Source organism: Oncorhynchus mykiss, chromosome 29, assembly GCF_057628025.1.
Source record: "Oncorhynchus mykiss isolate SJ-2025 chromosome 29, ASM5762802v1, whole genome shotgun sequence".
NCBI classification, from domain to species: domain Eukaryota; kingdom Metazoa; phylum Chordata; class Actinopteri; order Salmoniformes; family Salmonidae; genus Oncorhynchus; species Oncorhynchus mykiss.
In genome coordinates this window covers 23,390,001-23,410,143 of record NC_143050.1, presented here as the reverse complement: position 1 = coordinate 23,410,143, position 20,143 = coordinate 23,390,001, and the positions used below count along the sequence as shown (strand labels likewise).

At 43.3% G+C, this 20,143-nt stretch overlaps 1 protein-coding gene across 4 annotated transcripts in view; it reads left to right on the top strand.

Annotated features, from left to right (window-relative positions):
* Window positions 1–20,143, top strand: part of LOC110509348 (retinoic acid receptor RXR-alpha-A) — a 146,003-nt gene that overhangs the window by 70,281 nt on the left and 55,579 nt on the right. For all 4 annotated transcript variants that reach the window (XM_036967462.2, XM_036967460.2, XM_090226844.1 and 1 more), the window contains exon 3: window positions 9,382–9,620. In XM_036967462.2, coding sequence (XP_036823357.2) covers window positions 9,382–9,620 — 239 coding nt within the window. The remainder of the gene's footprint in view (window positions 1–9,381; window positions 9,621–20,143) is intronic.

Below are 20,143 nucleotides of genomic sequence, written 5' to 3'. Positions count from 1 at the left end.
ATGATAGAGATCCCTGTCATGCTACATGAAACTGAACATTTGCATTGTCCCGAATCCCTTACAAATACCTGCTCTTTTTATCAATACTGTGCCGAGTTCAGTCAGAGAATCGCTCTATCAGACGTCCCTGCATTTGGCCGCTTTCCAAACTCCTAAATCAATTTCACTGAGTAGGAAGCTCTCCAGAACAGATCAACCTCTGTGGCAGCCAGGCACTCTGGATGGAGAGTGTAGTGTAGTGCTGCCTGGCCTGGCCCAGCTCTATCTACTCTGAGCAGCATCTGCTCTTTTGTTCCCCAGCTAGCGCTGCTGCTGGTGGGGCTGACTAGCTGTCTGGCTCACAGAGAGACGCCGTATCACCTCGGAGCGAAAGAGAACAATTAGGCCATATCAGCAGATCACAGTGTTGGCAGCAAGGCCACAGTTGGCGATAGCGCTGGTAATCTGCAGCTTATCTGGCACTTAGACGTGGCCAACCGCGTCTCTGTCGCCTCTCCAGCCACTTCAGTCAGCCAGGCCGCTCCGCTCATTCTCTCATAGCCAGAGAAAAACGCTCTTTCTTCCGACTGATGGCACAGCCATGGAGAGAGGAGTGAGAGGGACAGAGTTACATCCTTAATGAAGCCAGTTGTGTCAGCGGATAAAAGAAGAGAATGAGGTTATATCAACATTCCGTATCAAATGATGGTCGTTAGCGGCCCACCTACTGAGATGGTATGGGTGGCCTATTTGGGTTCCTTAGAGCCATTTTTCCAGCATTGACGTTTTCCCCCCGTTTTTTCTCTCTTTCACTGTACATGTGGTTTGCAGACGGGACAGGGGCCTTTTCAGAAAGTGAAAGTGGGTTGAGGAGAATAATAGCTTTATTTAGTCTTCCCGGAGTCTCCAGCGACAGTTGCGGTTCTGCTGTCGGCTCGCATCTCCTCTCGTCATGACTGCCGCTGAAAGCAATAGCCGTCACCCTGAGCCCCCACCTACCCCACACCCTGTCCTTCCTTGCCAGCTCCCCCTTGCCATAGAGTAAACACATCAGGCTGGAATATTTACTCTGACTGCTTAAACTGTGTGGACCAGATTATACAATGTTTATACAAACCCAGAGAGAGAGTCTCCCTGATTAAGGAGCAAACACTCGCGCACACACTCACACACACACAAAAAATTGTCCTGCATTGAGAAAGTCATCATAATAAACAGTGCAGCAGTTAAATGATTGATAGCGAGTGTGAGGAGTATCATAATAAAAGCTTCATAAATATTGTGAACATGTACACAGAAGTCACTCTTCTCGACAAGCATCCTGGATAAAGTGCCAAGGTAGTTACTTGTCATTTCTCGGCGGATTCAGACATCGTAGGTAAAGCACTCCAAATGAGCATTCGAATTTCATCATTCCCTTTCATTTTTGTTTTTGGGCCCTGGGATTATGCAACAGCGGCGTGGGCCTCTTTGGATTGGGTTCTGTTTTCTTTCCCTCATATCTGTGAATACACAAGAACCTACCTGAGAAATGCTAATGATGGCTGTTTCATCCTCACTGCTGCGGCTGCCCTGCGCGGTGCTCACTCTGGGGGCTTCAAACCGCCATTCCTCCTACCTCCAAACATCTTTGTGAGTAATAGATTTTGCGCGGAGCCTCAAAAGAGGGAAGTGGCTGGACAAGGCTGTGATGATAAGAAAGCCCAAACTCAAGTGCTGGTTTATTAGCCTAGCCGCTGTAATGAAGGGGACAACGTGTGAATGATTCACCAAGAGGATGGAGGCTCCCGTTGGTCTTGATGCTGAGTACAAGGCTGTGAAAATCTGAAATGATCTCTTTTTTTCCTGGACTGTTTACCAGCGATGGCATAATTTTTGGAGTGAACCGCTGCCATAAGAGCAGCATGGAAAACCCATTGTGCATAGGGTCTGAGCCGGGACCCTGCCAAGGTGGCATATGGCTCTGAGGCTCCTCTCGTTGTCTGTGTTATGCCTCCTGGAAATCTGTCTTTATGACATTGTTAAGGATCTGAAGAGGCCTATGGAGGGATGTGGGTATATAGGGGTTGGGAACTTAACCATGGGTTGGCATTTGCTGTGTGTATCCCAATGTTAGAGTGAAGGGACTGGAGAGAGTGGGGTGTGGTGCGCATTGACATTGAGTCATCCTGACTCTGCGGGAAGGATGAGTGCATCATGGAAACTGGACGTCGGTGATTTCCATGGATTTTGAAGAGTCTCTGTTCTGTTGTCACTTTATCCCCCTCCCTCCCCCACATCCTCCAACCAAATCTCCCCGGTGGCGTTGGGTAGTTGAATTATGGAGGATGGCAGTTGGAGAGGGAGATGAGAGAAGCGCTAGGAACAGACTCTGTGTTCCTGAGGTTTTAGGTCCTCTCCGGTTGCGGGGTGTTCTTATTCATAATGCAGGACCCCTGGTGGTGGCAGAAGCACTTTAACACAGAGCTGATGGGCTGGTGGTGCTTTAGGGATCCATCAGAAATCCCACCACTGCCACTAACACGCCTCTGAGAGCACATGGCCGAGAGAGTTATGACTCATGAATCACTGACTCACTGGTTCTATGTGTTGAAACAAATAATAATAACTGAACTAGACCCGTATAGGTACTATGTCTGAACACCAGTACACTAACAGGATCCAAACAATTGACTGTCTCTTCACAGAACTCTCAGAACACAGACCAGGCTTTGTAAGAATGGGCTTGGTTTTATTATACTCTCTGCCTCAGAGGAATGCGAAGTGGCTTTGTTCTCCGTGCATGGTGATACTTTAACTGTTCCAGAGAGATAAACTAAATGTGAACCTTCTGTGGCTCAGTTTTACACTATCAACCCCCAGAACAGAGGTGAAGGCAGAGAGAGAGAGAGAGAGAGAGAAAAGCGAGGAAGAAAGTCAGAAACAGAGAAAAAAGGAATTGCTCTGTAGCTCAGTTAGTAGAGCATGGTGCTTGCAATGCCAGGATAGTGGGTTTGATTCTTGGTCCACCCAGACTTAAAATATATGCATACACAACTGTAAGTAATTTGGATAAAAGGAGGGAGAGAGAGAAGCAGGACAATTAATAAATGAAACTAATTTATTTTCAAGTGCAGACATTAGTCATGTAGTCAGGTCTCTGGCAGGGTCCCACTGCTGTGTGAGGTCCAGGACCTGGGCTCCTCCCCTCCCTCCTTTCACATCTCTGGGGGTGTGCTCCCCTGACCCTCCCACCCACTCCCATTTATCTCTGGGACACCCTTCACCTAACTCCCCTCCCCAGCCTCCTCCCAGTCCGACTCCTGTATACAGCAGTCAGGCCTCATGTCACCGAGTAGAATACTGAATGCCCCAAACACCTCCCCTCTCATCTCAGCTCTTATCACATCCTATAAACAACATAACACAGCTCAGCTGAATGAGAGGACCTGGCTGCTTTCCACAAAGAAAGCACACTGAGGGAGGGAGAAAAAGCACAAGGCAGAGTCCTGCCCGTGTGGAGTGTTTAGTGTTGCACTCTGCTGCCTCCTGCCTTTGAGATGGGCCCTAATTTCCTCATTTGTATCTGTCAGTGGTGCTTCTGTGTAACCGGCAGCGCTGCCCAATCGACAGCCTGGAACATGCAGGCAGGCAGGCAGGAAGGCAGGCAGTGCTGGAAGCCATTCGGAACGACAAAGCTCAGAAACACTTTCATTCCCCATCAAAACATGTGTCAACCTTTTGTGTTGTGTGTTGTGTTGGCACAGAGGGGAACTGGACGCCTGCCACCGTTTCCCCCCTCTACTCCCTCCCTCCTCCTCCCTCCAGCTCTCTTTTAAACACTCTTATCTAATCTTGTGAGCATATTTGTTTTATGTGCGGTGCAGGTAGTACAAACGGTCGCTGGAACTTGCCCTGTTTCTTCAGACGACTTTCCAGCCCAACAGGTCGGGACAAAATTGAGTGTGTGAAAGACAAAACGAGTTGGAATGAAAGCATAGTGAGCTGCTAGTCGAGGGCTAGTAGAGCTGGGAGGAGCTCAGGCAGCTATAGCGGATACGGTAGTAAGAGACCCAGTAGAGGCAGGATAGAAGAACCAAGGTATTTATTGATTGGATTTTCCCTGCTGCCTTTGAAGAGAATTTAGAAAATGGTTAGCTCCGCAGTGTCACTCTGTGACCTTGGTGACAGAGACTGCAGTGGTGGCAGTACCGTCCCACCACCCCCACCCCGTCTGTCCCCTCTTCTAACAGCTGTGCCCCTCTCTGGGGGGGATTAAAGCCAGAGCCCTTTTTATCCATCTGTAATCCTGCTCTGGCATCCCCACCCACTCACTCGCACAAGAACACACAAGCAAGCGCCACTTAGGCTTGGTGGGCAAGCACACACACGGGAGCACACACACACATACAGTACACTGTACCCATTTATGATAAATTAGGTTAACTTAACTAAATGGAGTCATACACTTATGACTAAACACAGAATCAGCCTCAGGCAAGGCAAGGTCAGCACTCAGCAGACATACAGTCATGTTCTTATGTCTCCCTGCTCTGGTCTCTTCACTGAGCCCTGGTCCCCTGCTAACAGCCAGAGAGAGAGAGGCTTGAGTTGCCCCACATCCTGGCTCTCACTCCCCCTGTGGGTAAGGGCCTGCCTGCCTTAGCCTGGGCCTCCTCTCCTCTCTCTCTGTCAGCTAACCTGCACCCCCCCACTGAGGCCCCACATTGGCAGCTCTAATACCACAGCCTGCTTTATCACCCTGAATTAAAACCCAATTGGAGAATGGATTTGAGGAACTGCTGGCTCAGGCAGAGCTTCTTTAGCAATGGGCGGATATTATCTGAAGAAAAAAATGTCATCATGAGGATGGAAGCACTTGAACATCATCAGTCTGAGGATTAATTATAGAACTGATATAGAGTTGGCCATTTATTGAAGAGTGTTTGTTTGGGAGGGCCCCTCCCTCCCCTCCTGTGTATGTGACTGTGAGGTAGTGGTGTGTTTGCAGGAAGTGCTCGTGAAGAGAGCAGGATAGAAGGGAAGTGTTTGGCTGAGCTGAGCTGAGCTGACAACCTGGCTGCTGTTAGGAAGCCTGCTGACCAGGAGAGAAGCTATAATGTTGGAAATTCAAACATTGCAGATTGCCAAATGTATTTCCGATGCAACAGCATACTAATCAGCTACCAATTGATTTAGTTGAATATACAACTGTCCTGTATAGGCTACCTGAACCTGTGTGACATGAACTGTCCTCGTGTTCTTTCCCAGCTTGGATAGAAAGTTGTTGTGCTTAACACAACAATGACGAAAAAAGTAGTCAGCTTGAGGATAAATTCAAGCACTATTTATTGTTGAACTCCCCTGGTCTCCTGAAGTCCTCCTTTTTTGTGTTCAACCCAGACTTTATTGAGACATTGTGCATAATATGTTCATTGAACTGCACATAATTTAAACTTAGTCTTAAATGATGCATGCCAAGATATACTAGAGGTAAGGGATTGTTGATATTTGCAACCACACAACTCAAATGATGGTTCACCAGTACGAACAAAATCGCAAAACGCTTTTTTGTTCAAGCCCACAAGAGCGGTTGTCCACTAAAGATGATAATCTGTTCGCATCTGCCAGTATCCAGACGACCTATTCCAAGAGCTTCCTATACAGTTCATCTCTTTCCGTAACGTGTTGAGGCAGACAATTAAGGAGAATGAGAGGCTCAATTATCTATATAAGGCCCCCCTTATCTCAGCTCGCTGGTCACCATAGCAGCACCCACCTGTAGCACGCGCTCCAGCAGGTATACCTCTCTGGTCTCCCGCAAAACCAATTCTTCCTTTGGCCGCCTCTCCTTCCAGTTCTCTGCTGCCAATGACTGGAACGAACTACAAAAATCTCTGAAACTGGAAACACTTATCTCCCTCACTAGTTTTAAGCACCAGCTGTCAGAGCAGCTCACAGATTGCTGCACCTGTACATAGTCCATCTATAATTTAGCCCAAAGAACTACCTCTTTCCCTACTGTATTTATTTATTTAGCTCCTTTGCACCCCATTATTTTTATTTCTACTTTGCACATTCTTCCACTGCAAATCTCCCTTTCCAGTGTTTTACTTGCTATATTGTATTTACTTCACCACCATGGCCTTTTTTTGCCTTTACCTCCCTTATCTCACCTCTCTTGCTCACATTGTATCTAGACTTATTTTTCTACTGTATTATTGACTGTATGTTTGTTTTACTCCATGTGTAACTCTGTGTTGTTGTATGTGTCGAACTGCTTTGCTTTATCTTGGCCAGGTCGCAATTGTAAATGAGAACTTGTTCTCAACTTGCCTACTGAAAAATAAAAAATAAAAATGATAAATGTTGCGTAACTGCTGTATTTGAAGCACAACTCCCTTCTGTCCAGTTTCCTTGCTGTTGCTACGGCAATAACGCTGTTTCTACCCTCCCTGTAACTGTCGCTTAGGTGGAGAAATCATTTTCTCAACTAAAACTCATAAAGAATTACCTAAGAAGCATTAGGCTCCCGGTCTGATATGTGCTTTTGAACACCTGAGTCAGCTCCAGTCATTGCACTGGCACCGTCGTAGCCTTGACCACAGCATTTGTTCACTGATATCCCCTTATACTTTCAATCAGTTTCATTTTTCAAGGCCCGAGTCACTTTTTCAGTCACATTCCTGAAGCCCAAGAAACAAACACTTAGCTTCCTAGTACATATAGACATTTAAAAGGTTTCTGAATTACTTTTTGGAAGGTTACTGTCAAAATGATTTATTAAATGTTTATAAAAATAGATTTTGATGACATGTGCATGGGCCCCCAGAGCTCGTGTGCCGAATACAACAGGTGTAGACCTTACCGTGAAATGCTTATGTATGACCCCTTAACCATCCATGCAGAGTTCTAAAAAAAGTAAGTAGGAAAATTGCTAAATAAACTAGAGGAAAAATAGTAACACAATAAAATAACAATAAATACAAGGGGTACCGGTACTGAGTCAATGTGCAGGGGGAACGGGTTAGTTGAGGTACAGTAATTTAGGTAGTATGTACATATACAGTACCAGTCAAAAGTGTTAAACAAATGAAAATATATGTTATATTTGAGATTTTTCAAAGTAGCCATCCTTTGCCTTGATGACAGCTTGCTCTTGGGGGGGGGCATCAATATGCATTTTGTGTGTGTGTGTGTGTATGTGTGTATCCGTAAGTGTGTTGGAGTGTCAGTGTAGAATGTGTGAGTGTGTGGTTAGAGTCCATTGAGTGTACATTGAGCCTGTGCAAGAGAGTCAGTGGAAAAAGCAAGAATAAATAAGAATAAAATATTTATTTTAAGAAACAAAAGAGAGAGAGAGAAAGCAACAGAGAGACAGGTAGAAGGGAGAGAGAGAGATAGAGACGAAGGGAGAGAGAGAGAGAGAGACAGGGAGAAGGGAGAGATAGATAGAGAGAGAGACAGGCAGAAGGGAGAGAGAGAGACAGGGAGAAGGGAGAGAGAGATAGAGAGAGAGACAGGGAGAATGAGAATTTTCAGAGCTTAATAGACATTGAGAGCAGAGGAAGGCTGTCCCAAGTGAAGCACCACTGTGAGAGAGAGAGAGAGAGAGAGAGAGAGAGAGAGAGAGAGAGAGAGACAGGGAGAAGGGAGAGAGAGACGGGGAGAAGGGAGAGAGAGATAGAGAGAGAGACAGGCAGAAGGGAGAGAGAGAGACAGTGAGAAGGGAGAGAGAGATAGAGAGAGAGACAGGGAGAATGAGAAGTTTCAGAGCTTAATAAACACTGAGAGCAGAGGAAGGCTGTCCCAAGTGAAGCACCACTGTCTGTCTCTAGTCCTCCAGCCCTGCAGAGCAGAGCTCAAGCTCAGCTGTCATGTTAAAAGGTCAGGATCAGGGTCGTGGCTAGGGCTGTTATGACTTGTGACCGAACACACCGGCAGTCAAAATCTACATGACTCTTTAGTCACGGTAATTAGGCTTCTCCAAGCTCTGATGCTGCTGATGGTCATTAGTAGCCTACCAAGCTTGCTAATTGCCTGGTATTCAGCACTCTATTGTCTGAACCACGGGGACAAACGTCCTCCATTTGCTATTTAAGTGCATAGATGACATGTCTTTTTTTCTCCTGTCCATGTTTCAAGAAAGGTGCATGATAATGGTCCATTCTAAATCAAATCACCTTTCACACATATATTATTTAGTATACACAAACACAAGAATAGTGTGATGGGTGACAATATTAGCCTATCACTTGTGAATGATATATTATCTCTTGTGAATGATGCCCAGCTTAAGGTAAGAAGCAGCGCGTGCCTTTCTTTGCGACTTTTTCCAATCATAGTCGCACACCTCATTTGGCCTAGACCATAGGTCTATACGGTGCCTTCGGAAAGTATTCAGACCCCTTGACGTTTTTCCACATTTTGTTACGTTACAGCCTTACTCTAAAATGGATTAAATAAAACAAGTTCATCAGCAATCTACACATAATACACCACAATGACAAAGCAGAAAATGTTTGTTTTTTTGTTGGTTTTTTTGCACATTTATTGAAAACATAAAACAGAAATAGCTTATTAACAGAAGTATTCAGACCCTTTGCCATGAGACTCGAAATTGAGTTCAGGTGCATCCTGTTTCCATTGATCATCCTTGAGATGTTTCTACAACTTGATTGGAGTCCACCTGTCGTAGATTCAATTGATTGGACATGATTTGGAAAGGCACAGACTTGTCTATAAAGGGTTCCAAAAACCAAGCCATGAGGTCAATATAATTGTCCGTAGAGCTCAGAGACAGGATTGTGTCGAGGCACAAATCTGGGGAAGGGTATTAAAACATTTATGCAGCATTGAAGGTCCCCAAGAACACAGTGGCCTCCATCATTCTAAAATGGAAGAAGTTTGGAACCACCAAGACTCTTCCTAGAGCTGACTGCTCAGCCAAACAGCAATCAGGGAGGTGACCAAGAACCTGATGGTCATTCTGACAGAGCTCTAGAGTTCCTCTGGGGAGATGGGAGAACCTTCCAGAAAGGATAACCATCTCTGCAGTACTCCACCAATCAGGCCTTTATGGTAGATGACAGTCCTCTTGAAGTTTGCCAAAAGGCACCTAAAGACTATCAGACCATGAGAAACAAGACCCTCCAGTTTTTTTTCAGTCCACAATGTTTATCTTTCATCACATATGAATAGATCATGATAGATCATAAAGTAATGGCTTTTGCAGCAAGTTAATACCGCTAGACAGTTCTGGTAATGATTGAAATAACAGCTCCCCTTGAGAGTACGTTGGAGATGTTGATGCTGCTCCTGCTGCTGCTGATGACGATCATGATGCTCATATTGTGATAACGACGATAGTACTGCTAATGACGCTGGAAATTCTGACATATTTTCTTCTCCTTTCATGTGTAGATTCATCAGGTCAGGTGACCTCATCTCCACTGAGCTCTCCCACGTCCCACCGGGGCATGCACCCATCCCTGCTCAACCCGTCCTCCATGGGGCCCTCAGGCTCCTTGCACTCTCCCATCAGCACCCTGAGTTCTCCCATGAACGGCCTGGGCTCGCCCTTTTCTGTCATCAACTCCCCCATGGGCCCACACTCCATGTCCTCGCCCGGCATGGGCTACGGCCCCAGTGTCAGCCCCCAGGTAAGGCCTGTCACAGATTCACACGCACACTGATACCTGTATATCACACACACATGGACACACACACACACACACACCTGCCCAAGACACAGACAACCGTCATAGGTATTCAACTGTCCCTAGTACTGGACCCTGTGATAACGTGGTAGGCCCTTCCATGACCCTCTATTTTTCAAAGTTTGATACTTAAGCTATGTCTTTCACTCTCTTTCCCCCCCCCCAGACCTAATCTTTCCACTCTCTCTCAACCCATCCTGTTCTCTTCCCCTTTTTCTCAACATACTTCTCTCTCCCCCTTGCTATCTGGCTTCTTCCCTTATTACTCGCTCTGATTTGTACTTTCATTTTCTCTCTCTCTCTCTCTCTCTCTCTCTCTCTCTCTCTCTCTCCCAATTCACTTCAAAGGGCTTTATTGGCAACATGACGAACTCATCAGTCTATTCTGGCAGCTTCATTAAATAGTACCCGCAAAACACCAGTCTCAACGTCAACAGTGAAGAGGCGACTCCGGGATGCTGGCCTTCTAGGCAGAGTTGCAAAGAAAAAGCCTAATCTCAGACTGACCAATAAAAAGAAAAGATTAAGATGGGCAAAATAACACAGACACTGGACAGAGGAACTCTGCCTAGAAGGCCAATATCCCGGAGTCGCAGTTTTATTTTCAACAGTTTTCAGCTGTGCTAACAAAAAATGTGATTTTCTTTCACAAACAAGGACATTTCAAAGTGACCCCAAACTTTTGAACAGTAGTGTATGTTTATATTACCAAAGTATAATTTTGTATTTTAATTATTTAACCTTTATTTAACTAGGCAAGTCAGTTAAGAACAAATTCTTATTTACAATGGCAAAAGGCCTCCTGCGGGGACCGGGGACTGGGTTAAAACAAAATGTTAAACAATATACAAATATAGGACAAAACACACATCACGACAAGAGAGACAACACAATGCTACATCAAGAGAGACCTAAGACAACAACATAGCAAGAGAGCAACACATAACAACACAGCATGGTAGCAACACACCATGACAACAACATGGTAGCAACACAACATGGCAGCAGCAGAACATGGTAGCAGCACAAAACACGGTACAAACATTATTGGGCACAGACAACAGCACAAAGGGCAAGAAGGCAGAGACAACAATACATCATACAAAGCAGCCACAACTGTCAGTAAGAGTGTCCATGATTGATTCTTTGAATGAATAGATTGAGATAAAACTTCCAGTTTGAGTGTTTGATGCAGCTTGTTCCAGTCGCTAGCTGCAGCGAACTGAAAAGAGGAGCAACCCAGGGATGTGTGTGCTTTGGGGACCTTAAACAGAATGTGACTGGCAGAATGGGTGTTGTATGTGGAGGAAAATGGAATAGACAATAAACAAAAGGGAAATGAACAAGGGAAACATTAGTAAACATTACACTCACAAAAGTTTTCTCTCTCTCTCTCGCTCTCCCTCTCTCTCTCTCTCTCTCTCCCTCTCTCTCTCTCTCTCTCTCCCTCTCTCTCTCTCTCTCTCTCTCTCCCTCTCTCTCTCTCTCTCTCTCTCTCTCTCTCTCTCTCTCTGTCTGTCTGTCTCTCTCTCTCTCTCTCTCTCTCTCTCTCTCTCTCTCTCTCTCTCTCTCTCTCTCCCTCTCTCTCTCTCTCTCTCTCCCTCTCTCTCTCTCTTGTTCCATCAATAAGCACCGAAGTTTCTTTGGTGGTGAAAAAAATACAATGCTTTCTTTCCGTTGCCCAGTTTCCTTTGAAAGCCATATTAAAAAAAAATGTAAAAGTTTGCCTAAAATGCACTAACACCCTTTATGTATTTGCTAAAAATCTTGTTAAATAGAGAGTCAGCAATGTGCTATTATTGGGGATGGTGTTCCCTGGTTTTGCGGGGCTTTTCACTGTGTTCTGAACCAAAGCGCCCCATATGAAATGGACTTACTGTGGATTAAGGGCACGATTAAGAGAGGGCCTGATTCTGGATTCTTCTTCCATTGCTAGAAAGAAAGCCTCACTCTCCCCAGACCCTTCCTCTCCTCCACTTTTCAGTTCCTGTGCTTTCATCTGCACTGTGGACTCGATCCTAGTGTGGCCTGTTCAATATGCAGGGTGAATATAATGTTTGGTAGCAACGGTTACTGTTGATTTAGCTCAGATGTATGAGAGAAGGTTTGACTGATATTTTCTTTGATAGGGTTGAGCTTCAACATGCACTTACCTCCTTCACTCACCTCCTTCACTCACCTCCTTCACTCAGAGATGAACCAGAGATTAACCAGAGTGTGGAAGCTGGTGAGGGTGGAGGGTGGAATCTAACTGGTAAGGATGGTGACTGCAGTTGGTTGGTGAGAGTTCGTCATGTTGAAGGTTGGTTCTGACTGGTGAGGGTGGTAGCTGGCTGACGAGGGTGGTGGCTACAGTTGGTGAGAGAGGGTGGTGGCTGGTGGGTGGTGGCTACAGGTGGTGAGAGGCTGGTTGGAGGGTTAAAGATGGTAGCATGGCCCTGCGGTCACGAGGCACGGCTTTTCTGAAGGAAGGTGATTTGAGTCAGACAGCAGATGCCACTTATTCTCAACACTCGGCTGACTGGTTCTTTTCAGGAGCAGTCAGGCAGAACGAGATCGCCACTCTCTGGGCCCTCTGAATTTAACCTCCCAGGATCTGGAACAAGCCCCCCCACCTGCTACCTCCCACACATACAGTACACTGGACAGACACACATATTCATACAGTACATACAGTACACTGGACAGACACACATATTCATACAGTACATACAGTATACTGGACAGACACACATATTCATACTGTACATACAGTACACTGGACAGACACACATATTCATACAGTATACTGGACAGACACACATATTCATACAGTACACTGGACAGACACACATATTCATACAGTACATACAGTATACTGGACAGACACACATATTCATACAGTACATACAGTACACTGGACAGACACACATATTCATACTGTACATACAGTACACTGGACAGACACACATATTCATACAGTATACTGGACAGACACACATATTCATACAGTACATACAGTATACTGGACAGACACACATATTCATACAGTACATACAGTATACTGGACAGACACACATATTCATACAGTATACAGGACAGACACACATATTCATACAGTATACTGGACAGACACACATATTCATACAGTATACTGGACAGACACACATATTCATACAGTATACAGGACAGACACACATATTCATACAGTACATACAGTATACTGGACAGACACACATATTCATACTGTACATACAGTACACTGGACAGACATACATATTCATACAGTACATACAGTACACTACACAGACACACATATTCATACAGTACATACAGTATACTGGACAGACACACATATTCATACTGTACATACAGTACACTGGACAGACATACATATTCATACAGTATACTGGACAGACACACATATTCATACAGTACATACAGTATACTGGACAGACACACATATTCATACAGTACATACAGTACACTGGACAGACACACATATTCATACAGTACATACAGTACACTGGACAGACACACATATTCATACTGTACATACAGTATACTGGACAGACACACATATTCATACAGTACATACAGTACACTGGACAGACACACATATTCATACTGTACATACAGTATACTGGACAGACATACATATTCATACAGTACATACAGTACACTGGACAGACACACATATTCATACTGTACATACAGTATACTGGACAAACACACATATTCATACAGTATACTGGACAGACACACATATTCATACAGTACATACAGTATACTGGACAGACACACATATTCATACAGTACATACAGTATACTGGACAGACACACATATTCATACTGTACATACAGTACACTGGACAGACACACATATTCATACAGTACATACAGTATACTGGACAGACACACATATTCATACAGTACATACAGTACACTGGACAGACACACATATTCATACTGTACATACAGTATACTGGACAAACACACATATTCATACAGTATACTGGACAGACACACATATTCATACAGTACATACAGTATACTGGACAGACACACATATTCATACAGTACATACAGTATACTGGACAAACACACATATTCATACAGTATACTGGACAGACACACATATTCATACAGTACATACAGTATACTGGACAGACACACATATTCATACAGTACATACAGTACACTGGACAGACACACATATTCATACTGTACATACAGTATACTGGACAAACACACATATTCATACAGTATACTGGACAGACACACATATTCATACAGTACATACAGTATACTGGACAGACACACATATTCATACAGTACATACAGTACACTGGACAGACACACATATTCATACTGTACATACAGTATACTGGACATACACACATATTCATACAGTATACTGGACAGACACACATATTCATACTGTACATACAGTATACTGGACAGACACACATATTCATACAGTACATACAGTATACTGGACAGACACACATATTCATACAGTACATACAGTACACTGGACAGACACACATATTCAAAATGTACATACAGTACACTGGACAGACACACATTCATAATGTACATACAGTATACTGGACAGCCACACATTCATAATGTACATACAGTATACTGGACAGACACACATATTCATACAGTATACTGGACAGACACACATATTCATATTGTACATACAGTACACTGGACAGACACACATATTCATACAGTACATACAGTATACTGGACAGACACACATATTCATACTGTACATACAGTACACTGGACAGACACACATATTCATACAGTACACTGGACAGACACACATATTCATACAGTACATACAGTATACTGGACAGACACACATATTCATACAGTATACTGGACAGACACACATATTCATACAGTACATACAGTATACTGGACAGACACACATATTCATACAGTACATACAGTACACTGGACAGACACACATATTCATAATGTACATACAGTATACTGGACAGACACACATATTCATACAGTACATACAGTATACTGGACAGACACACATATTCATACTGTACATACAGTACACTGGACAGACACACATATTCATACAGTACACTGGACAGACACACATATTCATACAGTACATACAGTATACTGGACAGACACACATATTCATACAGTATACTGGACAGACACACATATTCATACAGTACATACAGTATACTGGACAGACACACATATTCATACAGTACATACAGTACACTGGACAGACACACATATTCATAATGTACATACAGTATACTGGACAGACACACATATTCATACAGTACATACAGTATACTGGACAGACACACATATTCATACTGTACATACAGTACACTGGACAGACACACATATTCATACAGTACATACAGTATACTGGACAAACACACATATTCATACAGTATACTGGACAGACACACATATTCATACAGTACATACAGTATACTGGACAGACACACATATTCATACAGTACATACAGTACACTGGACAGACACACATATTCATACTGTACATACAGTATACTGGACAAACACACATATTCATACAGTATACTGGACAGACACACATATTCATACAGTACATACAGTATACTGGACAGACACACATATTCATACAGTACATACAGTACACTGGACAGACACACATATTCATACTGTACATACAGTATACTGGACATACACACATATTCATACAGTATACTGGACAGACACACATATTCATACTGTACATACAGTATACTGGACAGACACACATATTCATACAGTACATACAGTATACTGGACAGACACACATATTCATACAGTACATACAGTACACTGGACAGACACACATATTCAAAATGTACATACAGTACACTGGACAGACACACATTCATAATGTACATACAGTATACTGGACAGCCACACATTCATAATGTACATACAGTATACTGGACAGACACACATATTCATACAGTATACTGGACAGACACACATATTCATATTGTACATACAGTACACTGGACAGACACACATATTCATACAGTACATACAGTATACTGGACAGACACACATATTCATACTGTACATACAGTACACTGGACAGACACACATATTCATACAGTACACTGGACAGACACACATATTCATACAGTACATACAGTATACTGGACAGACACACATATTCATACAGTATACTGGACAGACACACATATTCATACAGTACATACAGTATACTGGACAGACACACATATTCATACAGTACATACAGTACACTGGACAGACACACATATTCATAATGTACATACAGTATACTGGACAGACACACATATTCATACAGTACATACAGTATACTGGACAGACACACATATTCATACTGTACATACAGTACACTGGACAGACACACATATTCATACAGTACATACAGTACACTGGACAGACACACATATTCATACTGTACATACAGTATACTGGACAGACACACATATTCATACAGTATACTGGACAGACACACATATTCATACAGTATACTGGACAGACACACATATTCATACAGTACATACAGTACACTGGACAGACACACATACTCTTACAGTACATACAGTACACTGGACAGACACACATATTCATACTGTACATACAGTATACTGGACAGACACACATATTCATACAGTATACTGGACAGACACACATATTCATACAGTATACTGGACAGACACACATATTCATACAGTATACTGGACAGACACACATATTCATACAGTATACTGGACAGACACACATATTCATACAGTACATACAGTACACTGGACAGACACACATATTCATACAGTACATACAGTACACTGGACAGACACACATATTCATACAGTATACTGGACAGACACACATATTCATACAGTATACTGGACAGACACACATATTCATACAGTATACTGGACAGACACACATATTCATACAGTATACAGGACAGACACACATATTCATACTGTACATACAGTACACTGGACAGACACACATATTCATACAGTACATACAGTACACTGGACAGACACACATATTCATACTGTACATACAGTACACTGGACAGACACACATATTCTTACAGTACATACAGTACACTGGACAGACACACATATTCTTACAGTACATAGAGTCCCCCTTCTCTCTTTCTTTTATCCACTCCGTTAAGTATCACGTTAACAGTTCAATGACACATGATCGACTGGGTAACATGTAAGGGATTACAAAAAAACTGTAACTGTAATCTGTTACGTTACTAGAAAAAAATATTGTTATCAGATTACAGGTACTTTTGAAAAACTAGATGATTACTTTGAGGATTACTTTAAAATTCAGAAAGGATGTTTGTGGAATTTTTTGCTGTTGACACTTCTCTGTTTTCTCAATGACATTCAAATCAGCATTGAAAAAAGGCCCAAGTTCAAGTTTGTTCCACCTGAGGCAGTCTGACCACAAGTCAGAGAACACTATGATGATACACCAAATGTGTTTGATGAATCGTGGCAAAAGAGCAGGAACAGGCTTTCCAAAGATTATCCAACTTGAATAAACTCTTGGAGGTAAGGAGGACAGCAGTGGTGCAGTCTACGGCGATACAGATATCACTTATTATTGATATCTACATAGCGTATTGATGTGAATCACACTGCTGCTCTCTTATTTAGCTATTTGCGCCTTACGGACTGTTGTTGTTGTGAATGGCTGTTCCCAAATCATTGTTTTTTTTAAACTAGTGGACAGCCAGTGAAACTCTTGCAACATGCACTCTTGCAACAGCTGCACAGTGCAGATCCCAGCCTATGGAATAAAAGTAAGGCTTTTACTGCTCAATCTAATTCTGCTGATAAAAAAATGAAATCCATAGGCCTAATGGACACATGCTCAAACTCACACACTTTTGATAAACTTAAAGGGGCAATCTGTAGTTGCTACATCCATTTTTGTACTTGTTTGTAAACATTGTAAATGTAAACAACCACTGTATAGCCTTAAAACATGGTTAAAACAATAATTGTTATATCATGGATGGTCAGTCCTTGCATCCATAGCTCTGTCTATTAATCTGAGAGTGGTTACATTTCTCCAGGCCCATCCCTCAGCTTTTACCAAACCAGATGTGGGGTGTCCGTTTTGTTATTGTTTCATCTGTGGATTTGCCCTTTAAACAGCTGCATATTATGAAGATATCAAAGTGTCACCAACAAAAAGGTCAACAATAGGGCTATAGCAAATGCAGAATATGGCATTAATTTCTCACATGTATATGGCACCTTTCAGTAGTGCTCAAAGCATGCCATTCCATGTAACGCAGCATTTATTCAACTTGAATCGATGAGCCCAATCAGTCCTCCATGACAACAAAATCATAACCAACAGAGCAGGGCTGGCTAGTAAGTCCTTACTTTTGGGGTTATGCTCAGGTAAAATACTTTGGCTAATCTATACTTCCATATTTCTAAGTCTTATTATTGAAGATAAAGGTGTATAACATGTATTGGAGTGACTGGGATTCTGATAGACTGATAGAATTACATTTGAACGTAACCTAACCAGCCGTGAGATCAATTATGTCAACAATAACAGGGATTGCTGAGGGACGTGGCACGGGACAGGAGAGTATGTAATACTGTAATTCACTGGCTTTTTTTAGTCAACCATCTTGTCTTCCAGCCGCCAACCCACATGTAGAAGATGAGCCTGTCCTTAAGACTATTCACATGTTACAGTTAGCTGTCAGAGTCAAACCCGCATGGACCAGAACCAGAACCAAGGAACACCGAGTCACAGACTGTGGCTCTGGACCTCGAGCCCAAAGCTGCGGGTGGTATCACAGTCTTACTGCCCTTTTTCATCTCATTTTGTATTTTTTAGCAACACCCAGTTTAGTATGTCTGTGTTTAGACTGACATTCATTCAGTGAGTCGGCTGTTTGCACTGTATATTGTCTCAGATTAGAATAGCATCTCCATTGTTCCAAGGGGCCACACATGACGCCAAGGCGAAATTCCTCTCAGTCTTTCTTTAAGTGGTTTTTCTCTTTTATTCCAGTCTTACTAGAATGATTCCCCCCCCCCCCCCCCCCCCCCCTTTCTGGAATGTTCTGGGCAATATCTCTTGGGGAGGTTAGTCGGGGGAGCAGCTGACCACAGCCTTGCCCATTAGAATTAGTCCGGCCCTGTTCTGAGTCTGAGACGCTGATGCTCCAACCATCACTCTATCAGAGCCACCACAATCTCCCAGCAGCTGGAACAGATTACAGAGAACTGGAACTAATTTTACACTTACAATGACAATGGAGAATGCTGTCTGGCTGTTGTTTCTGCTGAAAGGCATCCTCTGTCATCCGAAACCAGTGCCGGATACCGAGCACTTTCTATTTCATTTGGAAAATCAAAGACTCCTGGCTCCATCTCTCTGACCTCTGCTCCCCTGTTCTGCACGACTCTCAGCGTAAAGCCTGTTGTGTGTGTTTTTGGAGCTGAGCTCCATGGCTAGACTAATGCCAAAATGGTGTAAATGTTTCACAAGAAATGGAATGCTCATAATAAGGTTTGAATGAGCCTCCAGTGATGTCATGCGTCCGTTTGGGTACGTCTTGTTTAGGTGAGGGTCGCTAGGAGACTGAAACACAACTGGCGGCTCTAATACATTATATATGGAGTGGGGGAGAGCAGAGTGGACCAGTCCCTTCCTGTGTGGGAGTAATAAAGCTCCACTCCACTGTGCTGCTTTTTGATCAGAGCTGGTGTAGGCACCAGCCACGCTTTATGACATCATGGTGCCATGGTCCTAATTGGGCACACAATGGAGCCGTGTGGAGAGCCCCAGGAGAGCAGTTACCATCGTCTCTGCTACGTCAATCACTCCAAATGGGCAGGCCAATATGTTTTTACCCAAGGTCGTCTCTGATAGCAATTACCTGAGCTTTTCTGCTTCTCTCCATGTGTGTACAGGGTAATAGCAGCTACGTACGAATCTTACCCCATTTACTTGAGCTCACACCTGGCCCAGAGTCTCAGAGTTCAGAGCTCAGTGATTGAGTTGAATCCCTAAACAAGATTCAGTGTACATGCAGGATTATGGTTAATGCTAATGTGTCTACCTCCTGCCTCTATAGAAGTCTCAGTGAAGGCCAACTGTGTTCCAGGCTACTCTGAGGGGAAGAAACCACAACACGGGTTTGATTTTACACCCCGGCCCCCGAGGCTCCTGTTATTGAAATGCTCAGGGGGCAATGCATTTATTTTAAACCTACCCATTCAGTTGCGTCTGGTGGTATGGTCTTACAACTTAAAACCACCGAGACAGTCTCCCCCCAACGCACACATACATACTCACACACATAAACACACACACACGCATACACTCACACACAGACACACACACACACCCACATACTCTGACTCTTCCCTTCCTCCTAAATCCCTTGACACCCAGAC